This window comes from Papio anubis, chromosome X, assembly GCF_008728515.1.
Source record: "Papio anubis isolate 15944 chromosome X, Panubis1.0, whole genome shotgun sequence".
Classification (NCBI taxonomy): domain Eukaryota; kingdom Metazoa; phylum Chordata; class Mammalia; order Primates; family Cercopithecidae; genus Papio; species Papio anubis.
The window spans coordinates 52,402,432-52,429,224 of record NC_044996.1 but is presented as its reverse complement, the minus strand read 5'-3'; the positions used below and the strand labels follow the sequence as shown (position 1 = coordinate 52,429,224).

The 26,793-nt window shown below is 45.8% G+C and overlaps 1 protein-coding gene across 4 annotated transcripts in view; it reads right to left on the bottom strand.

Annotated features, from left to right (window-relative positions):
- The window catches only part of PCDH19 (protocadherin 19), a 114,276-nt gene extending 111,413 nt beyond the window's left edge, over positions 1 to 2,863 (bottom strand). For all 4 annotated transcript variants that reach the window (XM_017954249.3, XM_017954250.3, XM_009197915.4 and 1 more), the window contains exon 1: positions 649 to 2,863. In XM_017954249.3, coding sequence (XP_017809738.1) covers positions 649 to 2,795 — 2,147 coding nt within the window. In that variant the 5' untranslated portion in view covers positions 2,796 to 2,863. The remainder of the gene's footprint in view (positions 1 to 648) is intronic.
- Between the last annotated feature and the right edge of the window lie 23,930 nt (positions 2,864 to 26,793).

The following is a 26,793-nucleotide window of genomic DNA, read 5'->3' as shown; positions in this document are numbered from 1 at the left end:
ATTTGAAAACATACAGATGCCTGACAGAATTTCACTTTATATAGCCAGATGTTTGGGGACTAGATAAAAACAAGCCAAGAATAAACTAAAAACCACTAATCACCTGCATCTCCACACACTCCTGTTCTCTCCTCCCCCTAATCTCCCTTTCCCATTTTACACTCCCACTCCCAGTCTCTCTCCAGAGTTCATCACTGCAACAAGACAGGGTAGCTGCCAACACGCCCTCTCCTTTCATTCAGTACCTGTCCCAAAAACACTGTGCCCCAGACACCAAGTTGTGGTAGTTGGCGGTTTTCCTAAAAACATGAACAATCTCTCTCTCCCTCTCTCTCTCTCTCTCTCTGTTTTTCCTGCCATAACTTCATGGAGACAGCTATGCAAATTTTAAAATGGTAATTGCTTTTCTGCTCATCATCATTATGTGACAGAATCCATTCAAACACTAAATGATTGTCTTCCAGCAAATTGTCAGATCAAAAGAATTGATCAACTTGGACTGCCACAAACTTTTCACCCTACAAAAAGAAGCACTGCAAGTATGCTGCATGCATTTAAGTAGGAAACAAAAGCACCAGGATTTTCACACAGAGACACAGATAAACACACCTTATTCATCCAAGACAAAGAAAGAAAACTTGGCTTTACCTGCAGTTGTAGGTCCGGATCTCTTTGTTGTCTCGCTTGCACTTGATTGCCACGAAGATCATAGTTACAAAGAGGATGCCCGCAATGGAGCCCAGGGCAATAATGAAAATCAAGGACAAGTTCACAGAGCCCATTGACTCTTGGGCATCGAGAGCAGGGGACAAGTATATTAGGACGAGAGCAGAGGCAGAGAGAGATGTCTTGCCGTGGTCGTGAGCCACCACGATAAGCTCATAGGAGGACTTGGAGCTCTCCCCGAAGGTGCGGGTGGTTCTGACTTCGCCGTTGACCTGGTCTATTTCAAAGAAGCCGCGGTCGCCCTCGGTCATGTCGTAGGTGACTCGGCCATTTTCGCCCTCATCGTAGTCTTCTGCCTTGACAACAGTCACCAGGTAGCCTATGCCAGAGTTGCGGGGTATGTAGACTTCGGCAGTGCCGTTAATCAGAGGTGGGGCTGTGATGACCGGGGTGTTGTCGTTGACGTCGAGGATGATGACCCTCACCGTAGCGTTGCTTTGCAGTGAGGGAAGGCCGCCGTCCTTGGCCAGCACCTTGAATTCGAACGCCTTGGTCTGCTCGTGGTTAAAGGATCGCAGCGCGTAGATGTCGCCTGAGTTTGGGTTGATGGAGACATAGGTGAAGACAGGCATGTCCCGCACCTGCGACGGCACGATCTGGTAGGAGACACTGCCGTTGAGACCCAGGTCGGGGTCGCGAGCAGACACAGAGAGCAGATAGGCGCCAGGCGTGTTGTTCTCCTGCACAATGACCTGGTAGTAGGGCTTGGAAAAGTGCGGGTGGTTGTCATTTTCGTCAGTGATGAGCACGGTAAAGGACTTGGCACTCTGCAGCATGGGCACGCCGCCGTCGCGTGCCTGAATTGTGAGGTTGTATTGGTCGTGCTGCTCGCGGTCCAGCCGTCCGTCCACCAGAATAGTGGAGAAGCTCTCGTATTCCTGCAGTCGAAAGGGCACATTGCCCAGCAAACGGCACTGCACACGTCCATTGAGGCCTGAGTCGCGATCAGACACCCGCACCAAGGCGATCACGTAGCCCGGGGGGGCGCTCTCGCTGACCTCCACAAGCTCACTGTTGACTGACAGCAGGTTGATGACCGGCGGATTGTCATTGGTGTCCAGCACGCTGACGGTGACCTTGCAGTGTGCCGGGATGGAATTGGGCCCCAAGTCCTTAGCCTGCACGTCCAGCTCGTACACGTGCCCCTCTTCGTAGTCTAAAGCGCCAGTGACAGTGACCAGGCCACTGTGCGGGTCGATCTGAAAGAGCTCACGCGTGCGGTCGTTGACGTAGCCATAGAAGGAGTAGACCACCTGGCCGTTGGTGCCCTCGTCTGGATCGCTGGCGTTGAGGCGGATGACGGGTGTGTTGGGAGGCGAGTTTTCTGGCACGCTCACCGAGTAGGTGGACTCGCTAAACACCGGGTTGTTGTCATTGGAGTCGGTCACCTTGATACTAAGGCCAACGGTGCCCAGGCGCGGCGGGTCGCCACCGTCTAGCGCAGTGATTCGGAAGCTGTAGTGCGACTGCGTCTCGCGGTCCAGGCTCTTTTCCACCACGAGTTCGGCGAAGCGCGAGCCGTCGCCGCGCGTCTTGATCTCCAGGCCGAACAGCTCGTTGGGCGTAAGCTCGTAAGTCTGCACGCCAAAGCTTCCTGAGTCTGGATCGTAAGCGCTGTCCAGCGGGATGCGCGTGCCAGGGCTGGCTGCCTCCGAGATCTCCAGCTCGATCTGTGCTGCCGGAAAACTGGGCGCATTGTCGTTCAGGTCCTTGATCTCCACCTTTATCACGCAGATTTCCATTGAGCTGGACATGACCTCGAGCGAGATGATGCACTTGGGGCTCTGGCGGCACAGCAGGTCACGGTCAATCTTCTGCTTGGTGACCAGCAGGCCAGAGCTGGGATTGATGTCCACTAGGTGTGGAGCCGAGTTGGACACCACGCGAAAGGCCGAAGCCTGCCGGGGGTCCAGCGCGAAGCCCGCCTCCCGCGCGTCCTTGGCCACGTTGGCAATCACCGTCCCGGCGCGCTGCTCCTCTTCTACTGAGTACTTGAGGTTAATGAGGGCGGCTGCCTGCGTCCATAGTACGGCCAGCAGCAGCAGCACCGGCAGCAGGAGCGACTCCATGGCTGCGCGGGGCTCTGCCTGGCCTCGCCTCTCCACACCCCTCCGAGACCGACGCCGTCGGCGCTCCAGCTTCCCGCCGGCTCGGGCCGCCTGTTGCGCGCGCCCCGTGGCCCCGGAGGCCGCGGGAGGAGTCCCGCCCAGGGCGGCCCGGCGGCGCGCGGGGGACACCCGCGGCGGCTCCAATGCTGAGGTTGCGGCGGCCGCGGCGGGGGCTCGCGGGGGCCCCGGGGGCTCCGAGGGGCCAAGGGAGCGCCGCGCGGCCCCGAGCCCCCTCCCTCCAGCCCGGCTACTCAGTTTTCCCCCTTCAAAGTTAGCCGGGCGCGACTGTCCGCAGCCGCCCAGGGCTGCGGGTCGGGCAGCGTCTGCGCGGCCTGGAGGACGCGCCGCTGAGTCCGGATAGTACTTGAGGCGAAGGCAAAGAGGGCGGAGGAGGCGCAGCCCTTCAGGCACTGCCCGGCCCGCCGCGGCGCACCGGCACTGAGGCTGGCGAACTCGCTGTCTGTGCACCTGGCATGCGCAAAGACCTCCCCCCAGTGCTCCCGGTTCACTGCGGAGAGAGTACCCGCTTGGAATGCGCCCTCCGCGGTCTGGGGGGGCCACACTGGCCTCTTCAAGGCCTGTTCGGGAGAAAGGGGGTGTCACAGGCGGGAGTCAGTTACTGGCAAGCGCCGCGGGCACCCGGCTATAGGGTTGAGCCGGATGGCGGTCCCGGGGCCAGCAGAGGAAGGGGGAGGGGAGAGAGGCTGCCAGGGCTTGAGCGCGCTCCCTCGCGCTAAGGCTGGCTTCGGAGGGCTTGGGGGCGCGTCTGTCCAGGATCCGAGGTGGGAGCGGAGTTCCCCCCACAGAGCAGTTGAGGGTCTGCGGGCGTTTGCGTCTAGGAAATCAAAGTTAACAACGCAGCCCGACCCTCCACGTCAAGTTTGTGGAAACGGGGAGGTGGCAATTTGTCCAAGAAAATCAAAGCCCCGGTCTTTCTAATGGTCCGGGGTGGCGGGGAATGGGGAAGAGGGAAGGGGAGGCAACAACAGTACCGGCCAGGAGAGGCGGGGCCGCCGCCGTGGGTACCGGGTGCTTCTCCTCTCTCCGTTTGGGCTGGGGTGTCGCTCCAAGGGCCGCCGCCGCCGCCGCCGCCGCCGCCGCGGGAGGAAGCCCTCCTAGCTCAGTTGCATGTCGCTCGGATCCGCCTCAGCAGCTGCCACAGTCGACGATTTTGTCGCCGCCAAAGTTTACTTGCAGGAGAGTCTTGATTTCATCTTCCCGGAGAGGCGCTGGCCGCGCTGCCTTGGGCTCCCTCCCTCCCGGGCGCTCGCGCACTCGGGAGGTCTGTCTCGCTTTCTCTGTCTGTCTCGGGCTGTGTGTGAATGTGTGAGAGAGAGAAGAGTGTGTGGTGTGGGGAGTGTGAGTGTGGAGTATGAGCAAGCAGGAGGCAATGGGTTTGGGGTAGGAGGTTTAGGATTTCGGATGAATCCGCTCAGCCGGAATGCCGCGGAGCGCAACGCGCCAAGGGCCAGCACCGGGCTAGGGACGCGGGTGCCAGTGCCTCCCGGGCAAGCCGGGCATGGTGCACGGGAGCTGTGCTGCCGTCTGTGCCCGCTCGTCCGTCTCCGCGCTGCGCCAGCCGCCGCCGCTACTGCTGCTGCTGCTCTTCCCGATGCCGCAAACTACTGGCCGCGGAGTCTGGAGAAAGCCAGAGAGAGCTCGAGCTGCCGAGCCCGGCTACGCCAGGCGCTGGCCAATCAGCGCGCCGCCCAGCGGGCTCCAGTCTTGGGGGCGGGGCCAAGGGGGGGTGGCGGGGGGTGGGGCCAAACGGAAACTTACACACCGGCAGGACCAAGTGGTACCCCGGCCCGTAGAGCCCTGGCGGGATTCAAGGGAGGACGTACAGACAGGCCAGGCGGGAGCAATAGGGCAGGAATGAGCAGGGAGGCGATGTGCTGGGGCTGCGGCTGAGCCTCCCCGGGAACTGTGCGCTTCTCATGTTTGCAGAGATTTCAGGAAAGATGAGGATGTTATGATTCTCTTGTCGTGTTTAACTCCCTCACATATCTTCATATCTTGAATATAATATCTATATTGTAATCATATATATATATATATATCCCTCTCTTTCTTCTTGTCTCTTCACCCTAAAAATGTGTCTGTTTTTGTTTGCCTCTCTTCTCATTCTCCGGTAGTGGAAGGAAGAAAGGGAAGGAGAAAGCGCCCCTGAGGTGGTCATTCATCCAGCTTTTGGCCGGTGCATCTTCACATCAGGCGACAGCCACGGCCGCCATCCCCCCCGGACCGTCACCCCCATCCTTCCACCCCGGGCAGACGCCACACTACTCTCTGCCCGCTGCACTCCCAGCAGGGCCCCCTGGTTCGGTTCGCTCTTGTCTGTTGCTTGTTAATCAAATGGGATATGTGGCACAGAGAATGAGCTGCGGAGGGGGCTGGACACATTTCATTGCCCCTCACCCCACCCTGTTGGAGAATTTAGCTCCCTATAAATAAACTCTACGTTTGAGAAGAGCCGGTGGAGCGGACGCCGCCGCGCCGCGCCGCGCCAAGCCAGCAGAGCTCAAAGCCGGGCAGGAGCTGTGGGGCGGGCGCGCCATACGTGTCCGCTTAGGTCGCCGACAGCTGGGAGCCGGCGCCGATGTGCAGGGCGCCCCAGCCTTCCCGCGGGGTCTCGGTCCCAGTGGGCTGCCAGCTCCACTTGGGCGGCGGTGGTGGCTGCGGCATGTGCCAGTACTGGGAAGCGGGAGGCCGGCATGGCCAGGGCTGACATCAAGCTCATCCTGCCTTGTGCACTGAAGGCTCCCTGGGGGCAGCGGGGCATTCCTCCTCACTCGGGCTCTGAGGCTTTTAATTAAGGTCGCCGGCGGCGAAGAATCAAAAACATGCCCGTTAAACAAGTTTGTTTTTTTTTTTTTTTTTTTTTTTTCCTCGTAGAAGGTGGGGAAGCTGCTTCTGAATTCACAATTCTTGGAAGAGTAAAAATGTCTTCTGAGTGAGTCGTCTCGGATATTTGGGAGTGGGATAAGCAAACTCATAATTAGCCCAGCGACATTGGCTCGAGCCTGTGGACTTAACATGAGAGTCACTTTTGCCCTCTAAAAAGCGTTAAACAAGAAAAGGAAACCGGCATTTGGACACATAATGGGTTTTCTCAAAACTGCCATATTTTAGTGGAGAGCAACCCAGCTGCTTTTTAAAATATTTTTCCTTCCAAGAAGAGCTACTTTAGCAGCCTTTACCTTGGCGGTGGGAGAGGGGAAAGGCAGCTTCCTCCTACAGAAAGAAAGTATTTCGCGAGTGAGGTTGCGATCCCCTGAACGTGCAGCCGAGGCCAAAGGGAGAGCATAGGGAGCCTGATCCGCTTTCCGCGTGGGGGTCGTTTCACTGTTTCACGTTAGGATGTGATTCGGCCCAGAAAAACAGGGAGAAAACCGATGCTTCTGCAAGGAGTATCATTTAATTTTGGTCATTTAGAGCTGCGGGTGGACACCAGAATGGTGGCTCAAGGGAGCCCGGTGGCCCTCCCGGTTTTCTCCAGACACCGTTGGAGAAATGGGCAAGTAGTAGAGAATGACAACATGGCAGGCAGCGGTGGGCGCACCTCGCGGGCTCCGCGAAAGGAAGGGTTCCATTTGATTTATCACAGTTATTTACCTTTGATGTCAGAGCATGGGAATGAAGTGCATCTTGGTCTAATTAAAAAGGCCTAAAAAGGCATTTGAAATGGGTTTGCTATCTGCCGGGATGTGAATTCGGCGTTTGGCAGCTTTCTAAAATATTGCTTGGACTATTTAAACAGAACAATTAGCAGCATGCTAAAATGTTTGCATGCTATGCTTAGAAGCTTTTAGCTGTAAACTTTAAGGCGATCTGTTCCCCCTTTAAGTTAAAAAAGGATGATGCTGCTTCCTTGTGGCGAAGGCTGTCAGGAACCCACTGATCAATAAAAGTAAACTGGCGCCTCCACGGCTTGATTGAGCGGGAGCAAAGAGTCTGAGTAGTAGTCTCGGCCATTAACAATCCCCCAGGTAACGAGAAATGGAAGAATTACTCAGGTAAAATGATTAACATTGTCGTAGGATCCGAAAAGATGCACACAACAAGATAAGAAGACTGCAGACCTCTTACCTTAGGGAGTGCTAATAGAATGTCTATATTCTGCTGTCTTTTAAAGATAAATAGGAGAATTCAATTCATGTACAATGTCATTACCTTCGTAATTGCAATCACATTGTAAAGACATGTTCTGCATTTGCAAAGACAAACGCTCTTTGCTAAGGCGATGCCACCGTGTTCCCAGGTTCCTGCTCGCTGTTCACACTCTAGGCACCCCTCTTTTCCAAGGAGAGCAAGCATCCAAGTACTTCCAGCTACCAAACCACTTTTGCACAAGCCAGGTGCTGAGGGAGGCAGGGGCGTGTGCCTATGCTTTCCTTCTTTCCTATTATCTCCTCCCCACCCCTAAGCTCAAAGTGACAGTTACACAGCCTTCCCCACCCCCACACACAAGATAGCTCTTCCACCCCCCAGTCTATTTCTACAGATAATCCTAACAACAGCCTTTGCCCTCAGAATTTCTTTTTTTCTAATAGGCACACTTGATCATTACACTCCAACAATGCCATTGACTAAATGAGTAGCCCAAAACACTTTCATGATCAGGAATTTATTAACTAACTGAATAAAATCGTTCTGCATGTAGATAACAAAAACAAAGTTCTCTCCGTTTTAGCTTCCCTTTACTTCAATCCTGAAGGGAGCCACGCCTCCTCAGCCTCTTTAGAGACACAAGAGGGACATCTAGTGACCATCCTCAGTATTTTTTATCCAACAGCTACTAAGAAATACTAACTATGGTGCTATGCCGCCTACAGCTGCTCTCCAGGCCAAAGCAGCTCCACAGAGGCCAGCATCAAAATTGGTAAAGAGATTTTTTTTTTTTTGTCTTTAAAATGTCATCCATGCCACTAAAATCATGCTGAAAGGCAATAAAAGAAGACCAAAATGGGAGAAATCTTAAACCAGTATGTGAAGCTAATTCTTGTTCTCCTAAGATTGATAAGGGTAGGGTAAAAGATTTTGTTCAGAAAAGTAAAAAGTAATGGTAGGAACCAAGATACCAGTATATGAGGGACTGTAACTCTGAGAAGTTTAAGGGAGCTTTCTGAGATGTGTTTGTTTTGTTCTGTTGTTTTAGAGACAAGGTGTCATTCTGTTGCCCAGGCTAGAGTTCAATGATACAGACACGGCTCACTGTATCCTCAAACTCCAGGGCTCAAGTGATCCTACTACCTCAGCCTCCTGAGTAGCTAGGACTATACAGGTGTGCACTGTCACACCTGGCTCATTTTTTTCCATTTTATTTTTTGTAGAAATGGGGTCTCTCTCTGTTGTCCAGGCTGGTCTCGAACTCCTGGCCTCAAGCAATCCTTCTCCCTTGGCTTCCCAAAGTGCTAAGATTACAGGCATAAACCACTGTGCCCTAGCCTGAGACGTGTTTTTTTAAAAAATGTTTGCTTTAAGCTCAAAAGAGATTAGCCTTCAAATAACTCCAGTCTCTCTCTTTCTCTCCTCCTCCTCTTCCTCCTCCTCCTCTTCCCTTTTGTCCCCTTCTCTTTGCCCTGGCTGCAGAAAAGTGGGTCATCTTCTAGCTTGGCTTTCATTGCATATCATGGGGATCCCATTCCACCCAACTAGTTTGACCAGCTGCCTGATGAGTTTCTCTTAGAAAGAAAAACTTGATTTTAAAATTAGCAAATTCAATCAAACTCCTTCTGACTGTATATCTGATCTCCTTACTTAGGTTACAATGCCCAGAGAAGAGAATATCAAAGAATGAAAATGGAGGAAATGGCAAAAAAAAAAAAAGTGTCATTATTAAAGTTACCACCTTTTTTTTTTTTTTGAGAGGAGTCTCAGACGTCGCTTCAGGCTGGATGCAGTGGCCGGATTTCAGCTCACTGTGTCTCCCCAGGTTTACTTCATTCTCCTGCCTCAGCCTCCTCATGGCTGGGACTACAGGCGCCCGCCACTGGCCCCGGCTATTTTTTTGTATTTTTTTAGTAGACGGGTTTCACTGTGTTAGCCAGGATGGTCTCGACCTCCTGACCTCGGATCTCACTGGGCTCGCCTCCCAAAGTGCTGGGATTACAGGCTTGCCTCACTACCGCCTAAAGTCATCTTATTTAATTTTTACAATATCCCTGGGAGATAAAGACACTTTGCAGATGTGGAAACAGAGTTGCAGAGCAGTTCAACGATTTTCCAAGATGACCTCATTACACAAAACTCAACCACTTCCCTTGTGAGATCAACAAGTGTTGGCTTTTTGTCCAGCATTGTGTTAAAGATTGATAATTTTTTTAGTGGATCCTGCCCTTGTGTAGTTTAATATGCAGTTGATTAATTTAATAACAGCATGTATTTCTACGTACTATAAATTTTCCTAGAGGAGAAACTAGGATGGGATATATCATGTTGACAGATTCCTAAAATTCTGTTCTCTTCTGCCCACGATGATTGCCCAATTTCTAGATAGTCCTTACCTCCCTTCCCGCCTCCCCGGCCACTATCCCAGACAGTATAAGGAAAGGCATCAACAGCAGCAATCGGGGATGTGGACCTGCTGGGCAGGGGTGGGGTTATCCTGGATGCTGTTTCTAACCCTTCTGAAACACCAAGAAAACTAGGACAGAGGCCAAGAAAAATGTTTGAGGTCCCTCGCACTTTTCCCTCTCTTCCTCTCAAACTCCACCCCCTTTCCTACCCTGTGACAGAGGATAACATTAACAGCAGGGAGCTGCAGCGGATAAACAAAGTAGAGAAAGTGTTCCTTAAGTGCTGAAATTGTTCACCATGGCCCCAGTGCCTGCCTTTTCCAAGAAACACAAGAGATGAGTGGGACAGTGGAGAAAAAGAGACTGAGAAAGTTATTAATCACTTCATGTCTTCCCATTTTGACAAGGCCAGCATCCTTGAACAAGTTATGTCCAAACTCCCTCCATGCCTTATCCCCTCCCTCTAGGAATGGCACTTCCCACAGGACCAAACCCCTGCTGCTGCCAAACTCATAACTGTCCCTAAATAAGCACACATCATGGGGACCATTTAATTAGCAAACGCTAAATCAGCAGATACATTTCAATAAATGACACTGCTCTCTAACACCTTTTGTACTGCCCTGCAGTGATCACCTATGATGTTTTGACAGCACCATTTGGGCTGTCAGCATTATTGCCTCAATCTTTTCATGTGAATGTTCTCCAAGTGGACCCCAAATGCTGGTTTCCTAGGTGCAACCTCATGTCAGCTGTTACTCCCCCCATCACCACTTTTGAAAACAGAAAGCTCTCTCTTCAAAGGCACTCTGATTAAATCACGGCCAGCCTTCCCACTGCTGACTCCCTCATCCCAAGGAGGAGGGTAAGGGTGACATTCCACAGCTCCCCAGAGGAAATGCTTTTTTGACAGCTTGAAAAAAAAAAAAAACTATCACCAAATTGGAGACCTCAAAAACCATTGAAATATGAACCACAATGATACAAAGAATACGTAATTGAAAGTGAGCAGACTTTCACTTGGGATGCACTGTTTTAGGCCAAGGCCAAGCCTTTTTTTTTTTTTTTTTTTTTTTCCTGTACTTATATCCCCAGCCTCTAACGCTGCAACCTAGTAGGTGGATCCCAGGCACCTTATAACTTGTGTAATTCCCTCAGATTGGAGCTTCTGATTAGGGCTCAGCTTTTGACTCCCACCCTAGGCTTCTCTCACAGTCTCTTCTGCTATTTCTGAAGCAGTACAAGTGGGGCAAGAAGAAAGCAGAACTATCACTGAAAGGAATGGTTGAGGGTTAAAAGAGCCCTGGCCAAAATATCAGCCCTACAGAATATGCCCTGAAGATCAGCTTTCCAAATTAAAAAATAAAAATAAATACCTGTCTGGTTGCTTGATCTTATAGGAGGCTGAGTTCTTTTTGGAGATATCCACAAGATTGGAGAAAACAAACCAGATCTTTTAAGACCTTGAGATATACAGTACTGGAGCTGAGGTGAGTTTGTGAACTCCACACTATAGTACCCTTTTGCATTAAGTTCAAATGAACAGTAATAGTCAGAAGAATACAAAAGTCAGTCTGATGAGCCAGTTTCCTGGGCTTCTCTTGGTATCTTGGGCAAAAGATGATCTCTGTGAGGCACCAAATCTGTTGTATACTCTTTAGTTCTAAGTGACCAGGCTGGGCCTAGATTTGCTCTTGGTTCCTCCCAAGCTTCTCCTAGAACTCAGGAGAGGCCTAGCATAGCTCCCTGGGAGTTCCAGCTGCTCCACCAACTGATTTTTCACTGAACTAGGAAACTCGCTACTTGGCTAATGTCAACTTAAAAGGGAAAGAAGGAAACTAATAAACATGAAGAATTGCCAGTTTGACAGCTGCAGTTACATTACCTGGGCTAGCAATATAAGTACCAAAGGCATGTCACGTATGCCACTAACAGCACAAGGCACAGTATCTGTTCAGGTTGACAAGCCCTGGGGCAGTGGAGAATAAACTGAAAGAAGGAGATCCCAGAAGGAGGCAGAGAGAGCCCCACAAAGGGGACAGATAGAGCAGAAGTAACAGAAAAATCATTTTAGCAGCATGGAAGTTATGTACCTTTTTATGAATGAGAAGAAAACAATGACTTGCCAGCTGGGAAAACATCCTGTTTTAGGGTCCAAGAGTTTGCATATTGGTGCACTGGACTTGGGGGAAAGCCTATTAATTTGTGTCTGTTGTCTCCGGCTGGAGCCAGAATGGCCATAGAGGACCAGTGACCTTTCTTCCAAAAGCTGGGAGTTGAGAGGGTTAGGGAGAGTGTCCTGTGTCACAGGAGATACCAGTTGGGCTGAGCTTGGCTGATCTCTTTTAGCAAAGATCACAAAATGCAGTGACATCAGTAGCAGGCCATATCCACCCAGAGATAGCAACCTAGGCAGCAGTGATCAAATTAAGTCTTGTACCTACTGATGGGTTAGTAAGAAAACTAATAGTCATAGAGGACAGTGGGCCCAGCTTGAGGCCTGTGCAGCTCTGCGTGCTCTCTGCCCGGGGAAATGGTGGAACTTGAGAAAGCCTCGCTGTCTGGCTGTGCAGTTTCATTTGGGAGAACAGGCAATCAGTTCTGGAAGCCTGACTGAAGAGAGTGGACAGAATGATAGCTCAAAATGAGATCCATCAATGACTTTGTTGCAGCCCCAGCCAAACAATCAAAAGCAAATAGTCAGCTTCTAAAATCAATGCTTCATGAGATGATGAGCCAGCCAGCCGAGTTCACATGGGGGTGGGGTGGGAAGGAGGTTATGGAGGGAGGATAGAAAAATTCCCTCTTTCAAGCCACCCACCAAAGCAAGCAGCTGCATTTCCTTGAAACAGCAGATTTGGTTCCTAGCAAAATCAGAACTGCAGTCTCCTAGCAAAGCAAAACAAAGGAGCAGGGGGCGAAACAATTTTGAAAACAGGAAGGCGTTTTGGCAACAATCACAGAAGGGCTGGTAAGCCATTGTGCTCTTGGGATCCATCTGCTGAGCTCCAGAACATCTTCCCCCCACTCCACCCCCACTCAGCGCTCAGATTGCATGCTTAGGGTCAAGAACAGGGTCATTCAGGAAGAAACGGTAAAGTGGAAAAGACAGACTCAGCCTCAAGATGTGAAGCAAGAAAGTCCAGGCCTGATTTCTTCCATCCATGGAGGATGCGGTGAAAGACACAGGCAAGCCCTTCCCATTCTTGGTGCCATTGCAGGGGAGCAAAAGTTGGCTTGATAAAGTTAATGGAAAACACATTTAAAATCAGCCTAGAATTTCCTGCTGTAAGACACCTTTAAGAGAAGAATAGTGACTGCATCTTTAAGGACCTGAATAATTTTTAGCTATTAATAATGTTGTTAGTCATGCAATATAAGTGAACGCTAGCAAGGTAATCAAATTGCTTGCTCTATAGCAGAGATCAGGGTAATCTGGAAAAGGAAACAGAAAGTTTTTCTTCAATGCAATGTATATGAAGACATCTTCCCCAGACCTCTGTTCCTAATGTAGAGAGGATAGAAAGTCATATAGTTATTTTTAATAGAACAACAAACTTGATCTCATAGTCTGTGAAACCACCATGTTAAAACCCCAGCAACAGTAATCACCTACAAGTGTTAAAAGAGAATCCATAACGCCCAATTTCATATCTTTTATTGTACATTTCAAGAGATTCATGCATGGGCCTCCCTTTCTTTATAACTCGGGGCTCTGAATATTACTTAGTGGACCATTAACCTGTTCTAATACAGCATTAGATTTTTTTAACCAAGGAGAGTAAAATAAAGATGCTTAATTTAGTTCTCTTTTCCCTGAGAAATAAATAGCTGTCACACATCCAGAACAGCAGGGTTCATGAACTGCTTTGGAACGTGGAGATCAATGAAATCTGATCCTCTCTTGAGAAAAGGAGCTCCACGTAGAGTTTAACCAAAGATTTCCTATGATAGGCAGTCCCTGATCATCAGGAAGCCTTTGAAGACCCTCCCAGGTTTCCTGTTCAGTCTTATTTGATCTCCAGTGAACATTAAAATGATTGTAAAGCAGTTTTATAAATGTAAATTATCCCATAAATGCAAAATAATTATGTCCAGCCTAGGCAACTAATTTCTGGTTTCTGGAAGTTCCCATGGATCAGTCTAAAATAGACAGTAGACATAACAGGATAATTCAACCTCTGAAGCAGATTTATTTGTAAGGGTGGTGGTTATGATGATGACTATCTATTTCTTCTTTGTTCCTTCAATTTCTTATTCCAGTAACTAATATTTGCACATAAAAGGACTGTCATGTTCTGATACATCTTTATGTAATATAGATCTCTTGTAATTATTCATGAACCTAACTTCAGTTTTTGGCTCCATTTTAAGCCAACAGGAAATATTAATTGCTTTCTCAGAAAATATTAATTGATTGCCTACACTTGATGCATAAGACTGATAATGCATAATAGTGTGAAACATGGATTGTGCCCTCCAATTGCTTACAGTCTAATTATGGATATCATAAAAGGAGAATTAAAAATACAAGGATGTATTTTTCAGGTGTCAGAGCAGCAGTGCTCAATATTGGTACAACCCAAGTTACAAACGGGTGACTGATGACCTAGAAGCTGTGGGATGCCTTTCAGGTGAGGGAAAGGGTGTTTGCAAAGGCACATAAGCTTCAGTAAGGTGTGTTAGGAATGAAGAGTGCAATTTGGCTCAAGCACTTACTCCACAAACACCACTGAAGTGCTGTGCTGTAGTTATTAAGGGCACAAGCTTTGGGGCTAAATGGATCTGAGTTGAAGTCCTGGTTTTACCATTTCCCTAGTTGAATGACTTTGAGAAAATTATATAATGTCTATTTATAAAGTTGTGGTATAACATGAGTTGATGCCTGCAAAGGGAAATGATACCTATACAGTACTTCATGTTTTACATGCCTAGCACAGAATAAATAACTCAATAATTTTTAGTTGTTACATTTTCTGAACACCACAAAGTTCCACATACAATTCAAGGTGCCAGTCTGCTACTAAAGAAGAGAAATCCTGTGCCCTCAAGGATCTCGTGGAAGGATTGTATAGTAGAATAATGGGAGTTGAGGTTAGAGAGGTAGGTAGAGGCTATTGTGTAGAGCCTTGATTGTTAGATTGAAGGATTAGAACCTTATTAAGGTCAGTGAAGTCATCTAAGGCTTTTGTAGTAGGGAATAACTAAATATCATTTTTATGATTTGTGATTTTTAAAATTTCCAAATAATGTCAGGTTGGCTTCCTCAACCTTCCTCCACTTTGCCCACATTTTAGATTATGTCACTAATTCTTACACAAGTCAAATTCCAGTATGACATTTACCATAACTCTTACTCTTAACTAGAGTAAGCTCAGAAGCAAGGGCTCCTAAAAATGGGTAGGAACACTGAGATGGGGGTATTGCAAGTAGAGGAGGCTGGTATCAGCAATAGCAGCTGGGTGTCCAAGTCATTGTGTTCAAGGAATTCATCAAGTCCCAAAATGTTTCATGGAAGCAGAAGATAGGATATGTCAACAGAAAATTTCAGTCAACAAGCACAGGTGGCGTCTTTGTTGGTTCTAGGACATCTGGCCATCTGTGACAGACGGTGCAGTGAGCAGGATTTATGACTTGGAGGCTACACAAACAGCTAGGGTTCATCTCTAACACACTTCATGCTAGAGTAAGGTATCTTTACAGTTTACACAACACTTCAACTTTTTTTTTTTTTTTTTTTTTTTTTTGAGACAGAGTCTCACTCTGTCTCCCAGGCTGGAGTGCAGTGGTGCGATCTCGGCTCACTGCATGCTCCACTTCTTGGGTTCACGCCATTCTCCTGCCTCGGCTTCCCAAGTAGCTGGGATTACAGGCACCCGCCACCACGCCTGGCTAATTGTTTTGTATTTTTAGTAGAGACGGAGTTTCACCGTGTTAGCCAGGATGGTCTCAATCTCCTGACCTCATGATCCACCTGCCTCGGCCTCCCAAAGTGCTGGGATTACAGGTGTGAGCCACCGCACCCAGCCAACACTTCAATTATTTAATATGTTTGTACCTTTATAATTTTGGTACCCTAGTCTACATCATCAATAGCTTGGATGATTGACAGGATTTGGGTCCAAACCTAGGGGTAGGTCCCATTAGTAGATCTAGCTGTCAATAGCTGGAGAAAGCAAAGGCACTAGTGAAAAAGAAGGGCTGATGTGGAAAACTGTTTGGAATGTGTTGTCCTGGCATTTTGTTTGTAGCAAATATTCCTTAAAATAAAATGCTTCATCAATTTGTATCTAAGAGTCTTTTTGTTATAAAGAGATTTTATGGCAATGGGAGCTTGGGGTAATAAGATTTATAATATTTGAGTTGTTTAGGGAAATTTTCTTAAATTATCATTCATTCACTTGGCAAGTATTTACTGAGCTCTTGCTGTGTGCTAAGCACTGTGCTAGGCACCAGGGAAAGAAGAATTAACAAGACGACCATGGTTTCTGCCCTCATGCAACTTTCAGAACAGTGGAAGAGAGACAACAAACAAACAAACAAAAACAGAAAAACTGACACCTACAACAATTTTAATTCATAATAAATGACATGAAAGACACAACCCAGGCTCAAATTATAGTGATAATGGTGATAGTCAGGCACTGTTCTGAGTGCTTTATGCACCATCACTAATCCTCATGATAACCCTTTGAAGTACATACTATTATTATGCCTATTTTACAAGTGAGGAAAGTGAAATGTAGAGAGGTGAAAGTAACTTGCCTTGGGTAACACAGCTAGTGGTGGACAGAACCAGGGAAGTGATGCCTGGCTCTGGAGCATGCTTTCTTAACCACTATACCAAAAAAAAAAAGAGGTCGGAGCAACCGACTTCAGAGCACATAGTCAAGGAAGGCCTCTCTGAGAATATCTGTCACATTTAATATGAAACGTAAAGACCATCTAAGGCAGTCTACATTGATAAGAATTCACTAAATGCCAATATATGGCCTGTCAAATAAACCTGATTTTCTTCAAGATATTTCCTGGAGATTAGACCAAGAAGGTTTTGGTAAAAGCAATAAGTGCTTTTCCAAAAGGTTACACAGTGTAAGGAAAAGACAGTGTAAGGAATGCAGAGGTTAGTATCAGACTTAGTGCTAGAAATGAAAATGATTAATTCTGAGAACTCTGACAGTATAACTGTAAAACCATGTATTGCAATGATTTGCATTTTCTTGGGAACTGAATGTCTTGGAACAAAACTCTCCTGTGTATTCCCACAATTTCTACTTCTGTCAGATCTTATGACTGCACCAGAGGTGTGGTGTGTTCCACACTTATAACTTATCTCTCTTTAGGTCTTTCCTTGGCATAATGAAAATTAAATGTGTGTCTCAGAGCAGCCAGATGATCAACACTACCAACCAACCTCTTTCATCTGAACACAAAGCAAGCCTGACTTTAAAAGTGAAGTCAGCAAATGGTAGCTCTCTTGGTGCTCTCCACACACTTGTTTTAGGCCTGACACATGGACCAATTCCAAAGTTCAGAAGGCCACACATGGTTGGAATGTATGCATCCCTCCAAAATTCATATGCTAGAGCTTAAATTCCAATGTGAGAGTATTAAGAAGTGGGGCCTTTGTGGCGGGTGATTAAGTCATGAGAGAAGAACCCTCATAAATGGTATTAGCAACCTTATAAAAGGCTGGAGGGAATTAGCTAGTTGTTTTTTTCTTTAGCATCCCTTCTACCATGTGAATACACAGCATTCTTCCCCTCCAGAGAATACAGCAACAAGGTACTATCTTGGAAGCAGAGAGCAGCCCTCACCAGACACTGAACCTACCAGCACCTTGATCTTGGACTTCTCAGCCCCCAGAACTGTGAGAAATAAATTTCTATTATTTATAAATTACCCAATCTGTGGTATTTTGTTGTAACAGTGAGAGAGGAGAGTTCCCTTGACCCCTTCACAGGACTTGTGACAGGGGTGTGACTCGTTTACTCAGCCTCCAAGCTCAAACCATTTGCAGGAGAGGGAGCATGCAGGTGAGCAGGTGCAGGAGCCAGGGCGAGTGCCTTCAGGTGCCAACCAGTCTGCAGCAGTGTCTAGAGGTTGCACACAACCACTGGAGCCCCAGAGGGTGTGAGTTACAAACAATGCTATTTTAGCTTTGCCATCTGTGGATAGCTTAAGCGTTAAACAGCTCAGATGTAAGGATGTAAGTGTGGTGTATGTGGAGGATTCTATTGAGTGATAGAGGTGTCTCAGTGGGATGGGGAGCTGGAAAGGGAATGGAATGGGAAGTTCTTCTCTGACTGTCCCTGGCAAAACTCCTCTCGACGTTCAGACACTTCTTTTCTCTCCTTCTCTGCCATGCCACTCTGCTCCTCTGCCAGTGGAGCTTGGGGTTTCTATGGGTACAGGGTAGGCGGACCTGGTGGGCCAAAAGGCAACATTCAGGTAGAAAAACAGGGATGTGAAGTTCTCATTTAGGGCCACAGGCCCAGGCTTGAGGGTGAAACCCTTGCCAGGGCCCCGCCTTTTTCCACCTAGTATTCGAACAGACTAAGATAAAAACTTACCCATCTTACACTAGATTTCACGTATCTATAAGAAGGTAATCCCAGACAGGCATGGTGACTCATGCCTGTAATCCCAGGATTTGGGGAGGCCAAGGTGAGAGGATCGCTTGAGCCCAGGAGTTTAAGACCAGCCTGCACAGCAAAGTGAGACCGTCTCTACTAAAAATAAAAATAAATAAATAAAAATAAAGGTAATTCCTACTCTCTCCTTTAGCACAAAGATCGTAGCAGATCAAGCAGTGAAGTTCACCTTTGTCTTCTGCCAAGAGTCACAATTAAAGTCTGCTATGAAAATAATCTGTGGTTGTCCCAAACCAGGAACTAGCAGTGCAGATGAAACCAAGGAGATAAATAGCAAGGTTCTCAGCACAGGTTGGTATTAGGAAGACAGAGCAGCCAACCAGCTTTCCAAAACTTCTTAGGTCTTATAAAGCATATATAGCATATAGTATATATAGTGTAATTAACAAGGAGGTCCTCAGTCTCTCGATAGCTATATGTCCTCAGACAAGAGGTTAACAAAGAGAGTTGGACTGCAGTTGGGCCGCAAGATTAATCATGCCCTAGCACTGGTCAGACCTAGGTTACTAATGCACTGTTTTATTAATCATAATGGATAGCTGTGGCTAGTAGAGTACAAGAAACCTGTTTAAAGATTCATCACTGCCAACCTTGTAAATTTCATCAGTAGCCCAGAGACCAAACCCTATTCCATATCAAGCACTCCCCAAAGAATCAGGAAGCTTCTGGAGAAAAGGATTTTTCTCGGACAAGAGAATAAATTCAGCATTCTGTCTGTAAATGAATAACTGCTAAGAGTGAGGTAAGGACAATACCTGCTGAAACACTCCCCAACCCCAGGTGGTGGCGGCACAGCTCTAGCTCCAGAAGCTGAGGCTACTTCACTCTAAGCCTTGGAGCAACTCAGTAGTTACAAATCGCTGGAATCAAAGGAGAAATCTTAAGTCACAGCAGATGACCAAGTCAGACTCGGGCTGTAACTGAGGTTCCCTCAAGCTTGTCCCTGCTATTCAGACACAACTCCACCAGAGTCCTTGGATCCACTGACAGGAGTATCCTGGCTGGCTACTTCACCATGTTATCTGCACAAAATAGGCCCCAAAACGTTTTCATGCCACTCAGAAGGCCAACGATGGATCTGGTCTGTTCTTTTGTAGGCTTCTGCTTCAAAAAATAGTGTCCACAACAGAGATTGGAAGGCTGGGAAAGGAGAGAAATGTGGGAGAAAGACAGAACAGTTCTCCCTTTCTTTGGCTGTGCTACATTCTTCCATCTCTAGTTCTCAGCCTAGGAAGAAAAAATGATGTAGGGCCTCCCAGAATAGCTATGACCTACTCAAAGTGGTTGGATGAAGTCAAAGCTACAGAAGAGCTGAAATACCATCTTCTTTTCCTCTTTACCACCCAAAGTCCTCATCTTACAAAGGATGTGCTATTCCAGGCATGACTGGAAAGTGGAGACAACTCATGCCAGGGATGGATATTATTTTCCTGTAAATTGACCTATTCCCTCAGCTTGGTATCACAGTAATGACAAAGGTAAAGAAAGGTGTACAAAAAGGCCACAGGCAAAATTGACATATGTACATATTCAGGACTAAAATTGATTCCTTGAGTATTATAGAGGAATAATAGTCATTATAGTTCTTATTCCTAGGGAATTCTATGGGTTTTTGTTTTATAAAATACTCTCACATACACTGTTACATCTGAGACTCCCAACAACACTGTGGACAAGTTGTAGAAAAACCATTTTGCAGATGAGGAAACTGAAGCTCAGATGATTAAGGGACTTGCTCAAGATCTCTCAGCTAGCAAGTAAACAGAAGCCAAGACGCAAACCCAAGTCTGTCTGACTCCAAATTCAGCCCTTTTTCCTATACCTGTTGCTGTGGCCTGAATGTTTGTGTCTCCCCCAAATTTACATGTTGGAACCCTAATCCCAATGTGATGGTATTCAGAGGTGAGAATTTTGTGAGGTAATTATGGGTGGAGCCCTAATGATGGGATTAGCGCTCTTATAAGAATATACATGAGAGATGTGATCTGTCTCCCTGCTATTAGAGGACAAAAAGAAGGCAGCCATCTGCAAATCAGGAACGGGGCCCTCACCAGACACTGAATCTGCCAGTTCCTTGATCTAGGACTTCCCAGTCTCCAGAACTATTTTTTGTTCTGTAAGCCACCCAGTCTATCCTCTGTTGCTTTAGTTGCCTTAATTGACTAAGATACCTGTGATTCCCAATCTTCATGAATATAAGGACCCCTGAAATAGTTCAAAATATTTCAACCTCCCACAAAAGGGTTGTTGTTCTTTTTTTAGCCCCTGGTTTAATAAAATGAATCATGACATGAAGCCAATTTTAATTCATTAATGCTTTTATTTATTCTTGAGATAAAGTCTCTCTCTGTCACCCAGGCTGCAGTGCAGTGGTGCAATCCTGGCTCACAACAACCTCCACCTCCCAGGTTTAAGCAATTCTCCTGCCTCAGCCTCCCAAGTAGCTGGGATCACAGGTTCCCGCCACCACGACTGGCTAATTTTTGTATTTTTAGTAGAGACAGGGTTTCAGCATGTTGGCCAGGCTGGTCTTGAACTCCTGACCTCAAGTGATCCACTCACCTTGGCCTCCCAAAGTGCTGGGATTACAGGCATAAACCACCGTGCCCAGTCAATTCATTAATGCTTTTGAATGAATTTATAGTTTACTTACTCAAACCCTAATATTCATGTAATAATATTTGTTGAGCACATTAATGCTTTTAGTCTACAGATAATGCTTAGAAGATATATATATATATATATATATATATAGAGAGAGAGAGAGAGAGAGAGAGAAAGAGAAAGAGAGAGAGAGAGAGAGAGAGAGAGAGAGAGAGAGATTCATAGGCCCCGAACAATAGCTAGGAACCACTTCACTAAACTACCAGGAAAGGAGAATTTGATTCTTATTCTGACCACTAAATGATATAACATGGTGACTAAATACTTAGGCTTGGGAATCAGACTTTCTGGGTTCACAGTGGTATCTACACTAAGGTGCAGATACCTGGTTCTGATAACTTACTAGCAGTACTGCCTTGGGCAAGTTATTTAACCTTTCTGTCTCTGTTCTCTCTTCTTTAAAACAGGATAGTAATGACACCTACTTCATAAGGTTGTGGAAATTAAATGAATTATACACTAAAAACAATGCCTGACACATGGAAAACACTTAAAATGTTGGATATTATTATCTGCTACTAACCAAATGTATTATCTTTATTTGATCGTTGGAACTGTCTTCAGTGATTTCAACTGTAAATGGAAATAATGATAGCTTAGTTTCCCTAAAGCAAGTGGCTTACCATGATATCATGAAGTCTCCTCCAACTCTAAGATATATGGTTCTCAGACCATCACCAGCTCTTCGTAATAACAGGACTGCTATTAGATTCAAGGATCCATAGCAAGTAAATCTAGAATCAGAGAAACCCATGAAAACTCCACTAATTCAGAACAACCCAAACAATATATGTGATCTGGTATGATCTCATCCTAATTTGATTACATCTGCCAAGACCTTATTTCTAAATAAGGTCACATTCACAGGTTCTGGGTGAACGTGAATTGGGGGTGCAGGGGCACTATTCAACCCACCATACCTGGGAATGTCACTTGATTTTCCCATGCCTTAGTTAATTTATCAGTAAATTGGCGATCATAACTTTGGCCATGTCTATGACACAATTATATTCCTTTTGGGAAAACCATTTTTACTTGTAGAATTTTGTAGCCACATTTGTGATTCCAGAGCTAATTTGAAAGATGGGGAAGTAGTTTTTCCACCCTTCCAAAATATAGTTGGTTGCTTCTTACAGGAGGTACAGTGAAATGGAAGCAACACCATTACATGCTACAAAACTATAGGCTGGGTTTTCATAAACCAATCATATATATATATATATATATATATATATATATATATATATAATTATTTAATATAAATAATAGATGTGTCAGAGGTAGCCACTTTTGAAAAATAAAATGTGCTGTCCTTTAAATAGAAATAACCCCATCGAGCCACAATCAGTGAAACACACACTTTGAAGTGTTTTTCCAGAACAGGAGTTCATCCAAACACCCTCCCGCACACACACCCACCACTTAGTCCCCATAGCATAGACATAAACCCAAGGCCAGAATAAGCCCAATCTCAGGCTGTTTCAAGTAGCTCCCTGTGTATTCAAGACTCATTTAGCAAGTGATTACACAGTATACTGAGTCCTGTGCAATTTCCCTGAATCATACATAGATGGAAATACACCAGTAAGTTTATCATTATTTGAGGCTAATCAACAATAAGCTTAAGGTTAAGTTGAATAAATAGAATGTTATTGGTTATAGTTTCCTTGTGCTGGAGGCTTCACAGTTTTCTACTTGGTTCAGTGAAGTTGGTTGTTGGTGTTGCATGTGCTCTTGTGGAAAGAGGCGTACCTCCCATCAGCCATACTTTTACCACCACTAAAATGAAAAGAAAAGCAACACAGAGAACAAATCAAGAAATACCCCTATGGGCTAATCCCTGAGTAGTTTCCCTTGGGCCCTCTATGTACTTACTGATGGATTGTTTTGCCACACTAGAGGACTGAGAAAATCCATCGTCTCTTTCAGCTCAAACCACCTACATCTCAGTAATAGCTTTGCTCAAAGGAAAGGAGAATTTTTTCATATGAAAATTCGGCAGCCAAGCAAAAATTTTGGTAGACGTTCCCCAAACAACAGCTGGGTGTCAAGCTACACCTTCAAAAAAAGATGTGATTTTGATCACTTTGGGGTGTTAGAATGATCCTCTTCTTTGACTAATCAGATTGATTTTTCCAATTAAGAATTAAGAGGGAACCAGGCAGCTAAGACTATTTAAACCAGTCTGCAATTGGGATTTCTCTGGTTCTTTCCAGAAAGAAACAGCCAGTTTGAATGATGACATAGGCTTACTGAGGTCAGACTTGAACACCTGGAAAGGAGATGTTTGTATGGAAGTCTCTAAAATATGTTAGAGAAAGAAGTTGTGAGATTTGGAATATGGAGTCTCTGCATATATAGTTCAAGAGGTCTCTCTGCAGAAGTAGTCTGTCTCCCCTGAATCTGTTAGGGTCAGTGTTACCTACCATAACTAGATTATCAATTTTACCTAAAAAATTAAAAATAATTTTATATTTTCTATTTAAAAAGTAAGAGAGTCATGATGTCAAAATCAGATTTTTGGACTTGCTACAGTTTAGTATAATTTTCACTTTTGAATTACATAAGTTGAAGAGTTGATATTTCTTGATTCACTGAGGATTATAGAAAAAGTACAGGATCAGTAAGGAAGAACTATAAACTTTTCAGTGCTTAGAACCTCTAGGTGTTAATCTGACCAGGAATGAAGCACACGGTAAAGAGATGCTTGGGAGCATTGTTAAAGGATGTCTGAGGAAGAAGGTTAGGAAAATCTGGGGGTCCGGAGTTTAATGATTCTTGCTACAAACAAAGGCGCTTTCCTGTTGATCCTACCAGAAGCCTTGTGTCTGTTTACAGCAAGTTAGTTGGGCAACTGAGGTGAGACTCTCAGACTAGTTTCCAGAGAGCAGATGCTAGTGGTGAGCCCTGTTTACTAGGCCATGGCAGGTCTGCCAAGCAGAAAGACCCTGTGGAGAGGCTGTGGATTGCAGACTTACGACTGTAGCTCTTCTGAGATGGTCCAGGACTCCAGAGCTGCCAAGCAGGCACCTGCTGCCAGCACTGAGATTAGGAGAGAAACCAAGCAAACAAACATTCTCATCAACCAGTATTTAACCTCCTGTTGCTGGGAGTTGAGATTTCTTGATTCACTGAGGATGATGGAGAAAGTACAGGATCAGTAAGGCATGAGTTCTATACAGGCTAATGCCAAAGAGGTTAGAGTTTCCTCTCTGAAACAAGCCAGTACAAAGTGTATTCAACCTCACTGTGTGATTAGGGGTCACATTTCAGTCAGTCAATCATGCAAATGAAACTCGTTGAAATTCTGCATGCCTTTTTAAACAAACAGGGACTTCAATCTTCATCCCAGCCTCTTGCCTGAGTCTATATTAGACAAATATGGAAATCCAGTTCAGGATTTTACTTCCACTGTCATGCGCTGAAGCATTAACTCAAAGACTTGGCCCAGCAAGACAATTCGATCCCTACCTGAGCCAGTGCATTCACTTGAAATAATTTAGTAGCAGGGGCTTTCACCTCCGGCAAGCATAGGTAAATCCTGGATTAGCAGTCCTTGTCATTCCTAAATGGACTGCACATCTCCTGCTGCTGGGCCTTCATTAACAAACCACTGAATAAACTGAAGGGAAATAAACAAGTCTCTTGTCGCTCACACATGTACTCGCGACCTCCTCCACTTTCTTCTCTGACTACTTCTCTTGCCTCCTGGGATTCTCACTTCATGCTGGGATCTTTGAAGAGTATTTTCCTCAGTGCCTTTTTACTCCAATAACACGTCCACTTCTTTTAGCTCTTCTCTCTTCGACTCCTCTTTCTTTGCTCCCCAACTGCACAATGTCATCATCTCCCATGGATTTCTTTTTTTCCTCTGTCTACAGTGACAATTCATACTCAAAAATAGAGCTCTCCCATTCTCTACCTTTTGCCCTCCCCTCCCAACATGAATAGCCCTAAATAACAACCCATGCCATTATAGACAAGGAGATCAAGGCATGTGTGATTCACAATACCTTAACCATACTCAAAGGACTGGACAGTTCCATTTCAAAAAGGATCATGAAGAAGGAATTGACATGGGCAGGTGGGCAAGAAGGAGTCCTGAGTTTGGTGCCAGCTGAGTGACCTTGACAATTTCATGATAGTTTCCTACACTTCTGTGTGCCCATCTGTTAAAAAAAAAAAAAAAATACAAACAGCTACTTGATCATTTTATAGGAGACTTACAAGTCAGTTATACAAGAAAAAAACTCTAGAAAAAACATAAAGAACTCCATAAATCCCTCTCTGGAAAAGTGGGAAGAATAGTGAACATAGGAGTAAGAAGCTGCCAAATTGTGCCCCCACAAATCTGTCCTTTACTCGCTTCTCTTCTCTCTCCATTCTCTCTTCACAAGTGTATGGTCTGAATGTTTGTGTCCCTCCCAAAAATCATATGTTGAAACCTAATCCCTAATTCAATAATATTAAGAGCTGGGGCTTGTAGGAGGTGATTAGCTCATGAGAGTGAAGCTGTCATGAATGGGATTAATGCTCTTATAAAAGAAGCACAAGGGGCCTGCTTGTTCTTCCACCATGTGAGGACACAGCAAGAAGGTGCCATCTATGAGAAATGGGTCCTCACCAGACATTGAGTGTGCTGGTGCCTTGATCTTGGACTTCTCAGCCTTCAGAACCTTAAAGAGATAAAATCTGTGTTGTGTATAAGTTACCCAGTTTAAGGTATTTTGTTATAGCAGCCCAAACGGACTAAGACAAGGAGATCACTCATAACTAAAATTTTAATCATTGTGCTGAGGACTTCTAAATCTCGATCTCTGGGCCTCACCTCTCCACTGAGCTCTGCATTTTTATATCCAATTGCATACTTACTGGGTATCTCATATACACTTGGATATCTCATAGACATTTCATAGTTAATTTACCCCAAATCTTCTTCTCTTATTCCTTAATCCATAAAAAGAGTAATTATCCACCCAATTATCATAGTCAGAAACGTGGAGATTAGCCCCTCCCTCATTCCCATCTTTATTCAGTCTACCACTGTAACATAAGCATTTGTCCCTTTCTCTCCACCCACACACTACCAGTCTAGCCTTGGCTAACATCATTTTTCACTTGTATTACTGCAACAATCTCCTAATTGGCCATGAACCCTCAACTTTGCTTATAATACTCCGTATACTTGTCAGTGTGCTTCCCCCACCCCCTACCACCCCCCACCATTCCATTCTTCTTTCCTAGACAACTAGTCAGGCACTGTGTTAGGACCTTTACATGCATATTCCCACTTCATCCGTACAACAACCCTTTGAGATATGTACTATTATTGTCACCATTTTACGGAGGAGAAAATGAAAGCTCAGAGAAAAGGAGTAATTTGTTTAAAAACAAACAGCTAATTTAAATTCAATCGTGGCCAGGCGGTGGCTTACCACCTGTAATCCCAGCACTTTGAGAGGCCGAGGTGAGTGGATCACCTGAGGTCAGGAGTTTGAGACCAGCCTGGCCAACATGGTGAAACCCAGTCTCTACTAAAAATACAAAAATTAGCTGGGCGTGGTGGTGGGCGCCTGTAATCCTAGTTACTAGGGAGGCTGAGGCACGAAAATCACTTGAACCCAGGAGGCGAAGGTTGCAGTGAGCCGAGATCACACCACTGCACTCCAGCCTGGGCAACAGAGTGAGACTTTGTTTCAAAAAAATAAACAGGCCGGGCGCGGTGGCTCAAGCCTGTAATCCCAGCACTTTAGGAGGCCGAGATGGGTGGATCACAAGGTCAGGAGATCGAGACCATCCTGGCTAACATGGTGAAACCCCATCTCTACTAAAAAATACAAAAAACTAGCCGGGCGAGGTGGCAGGCGCCTGTAGTCCCAGCTACTAGGGAGGCTGAGGCAGGAGAATGGCGTGAACCGGAGAGGCGGAGCTTGCAGTGAGCTGAGATCCGGCCACTGCACTCCAGCCTGGGCGACAGAGTGAGACTCCGTCTCAAAAAAAAAACAAAAAACAAAACAAAAACAAGTAAAAATAGATTCAATCGTACATCTGCCAGACTGCAAACTCTATATCCTTTCTGCCACATTACACTGCCTTCCTTTTTCTACCATTATATTTAGAATT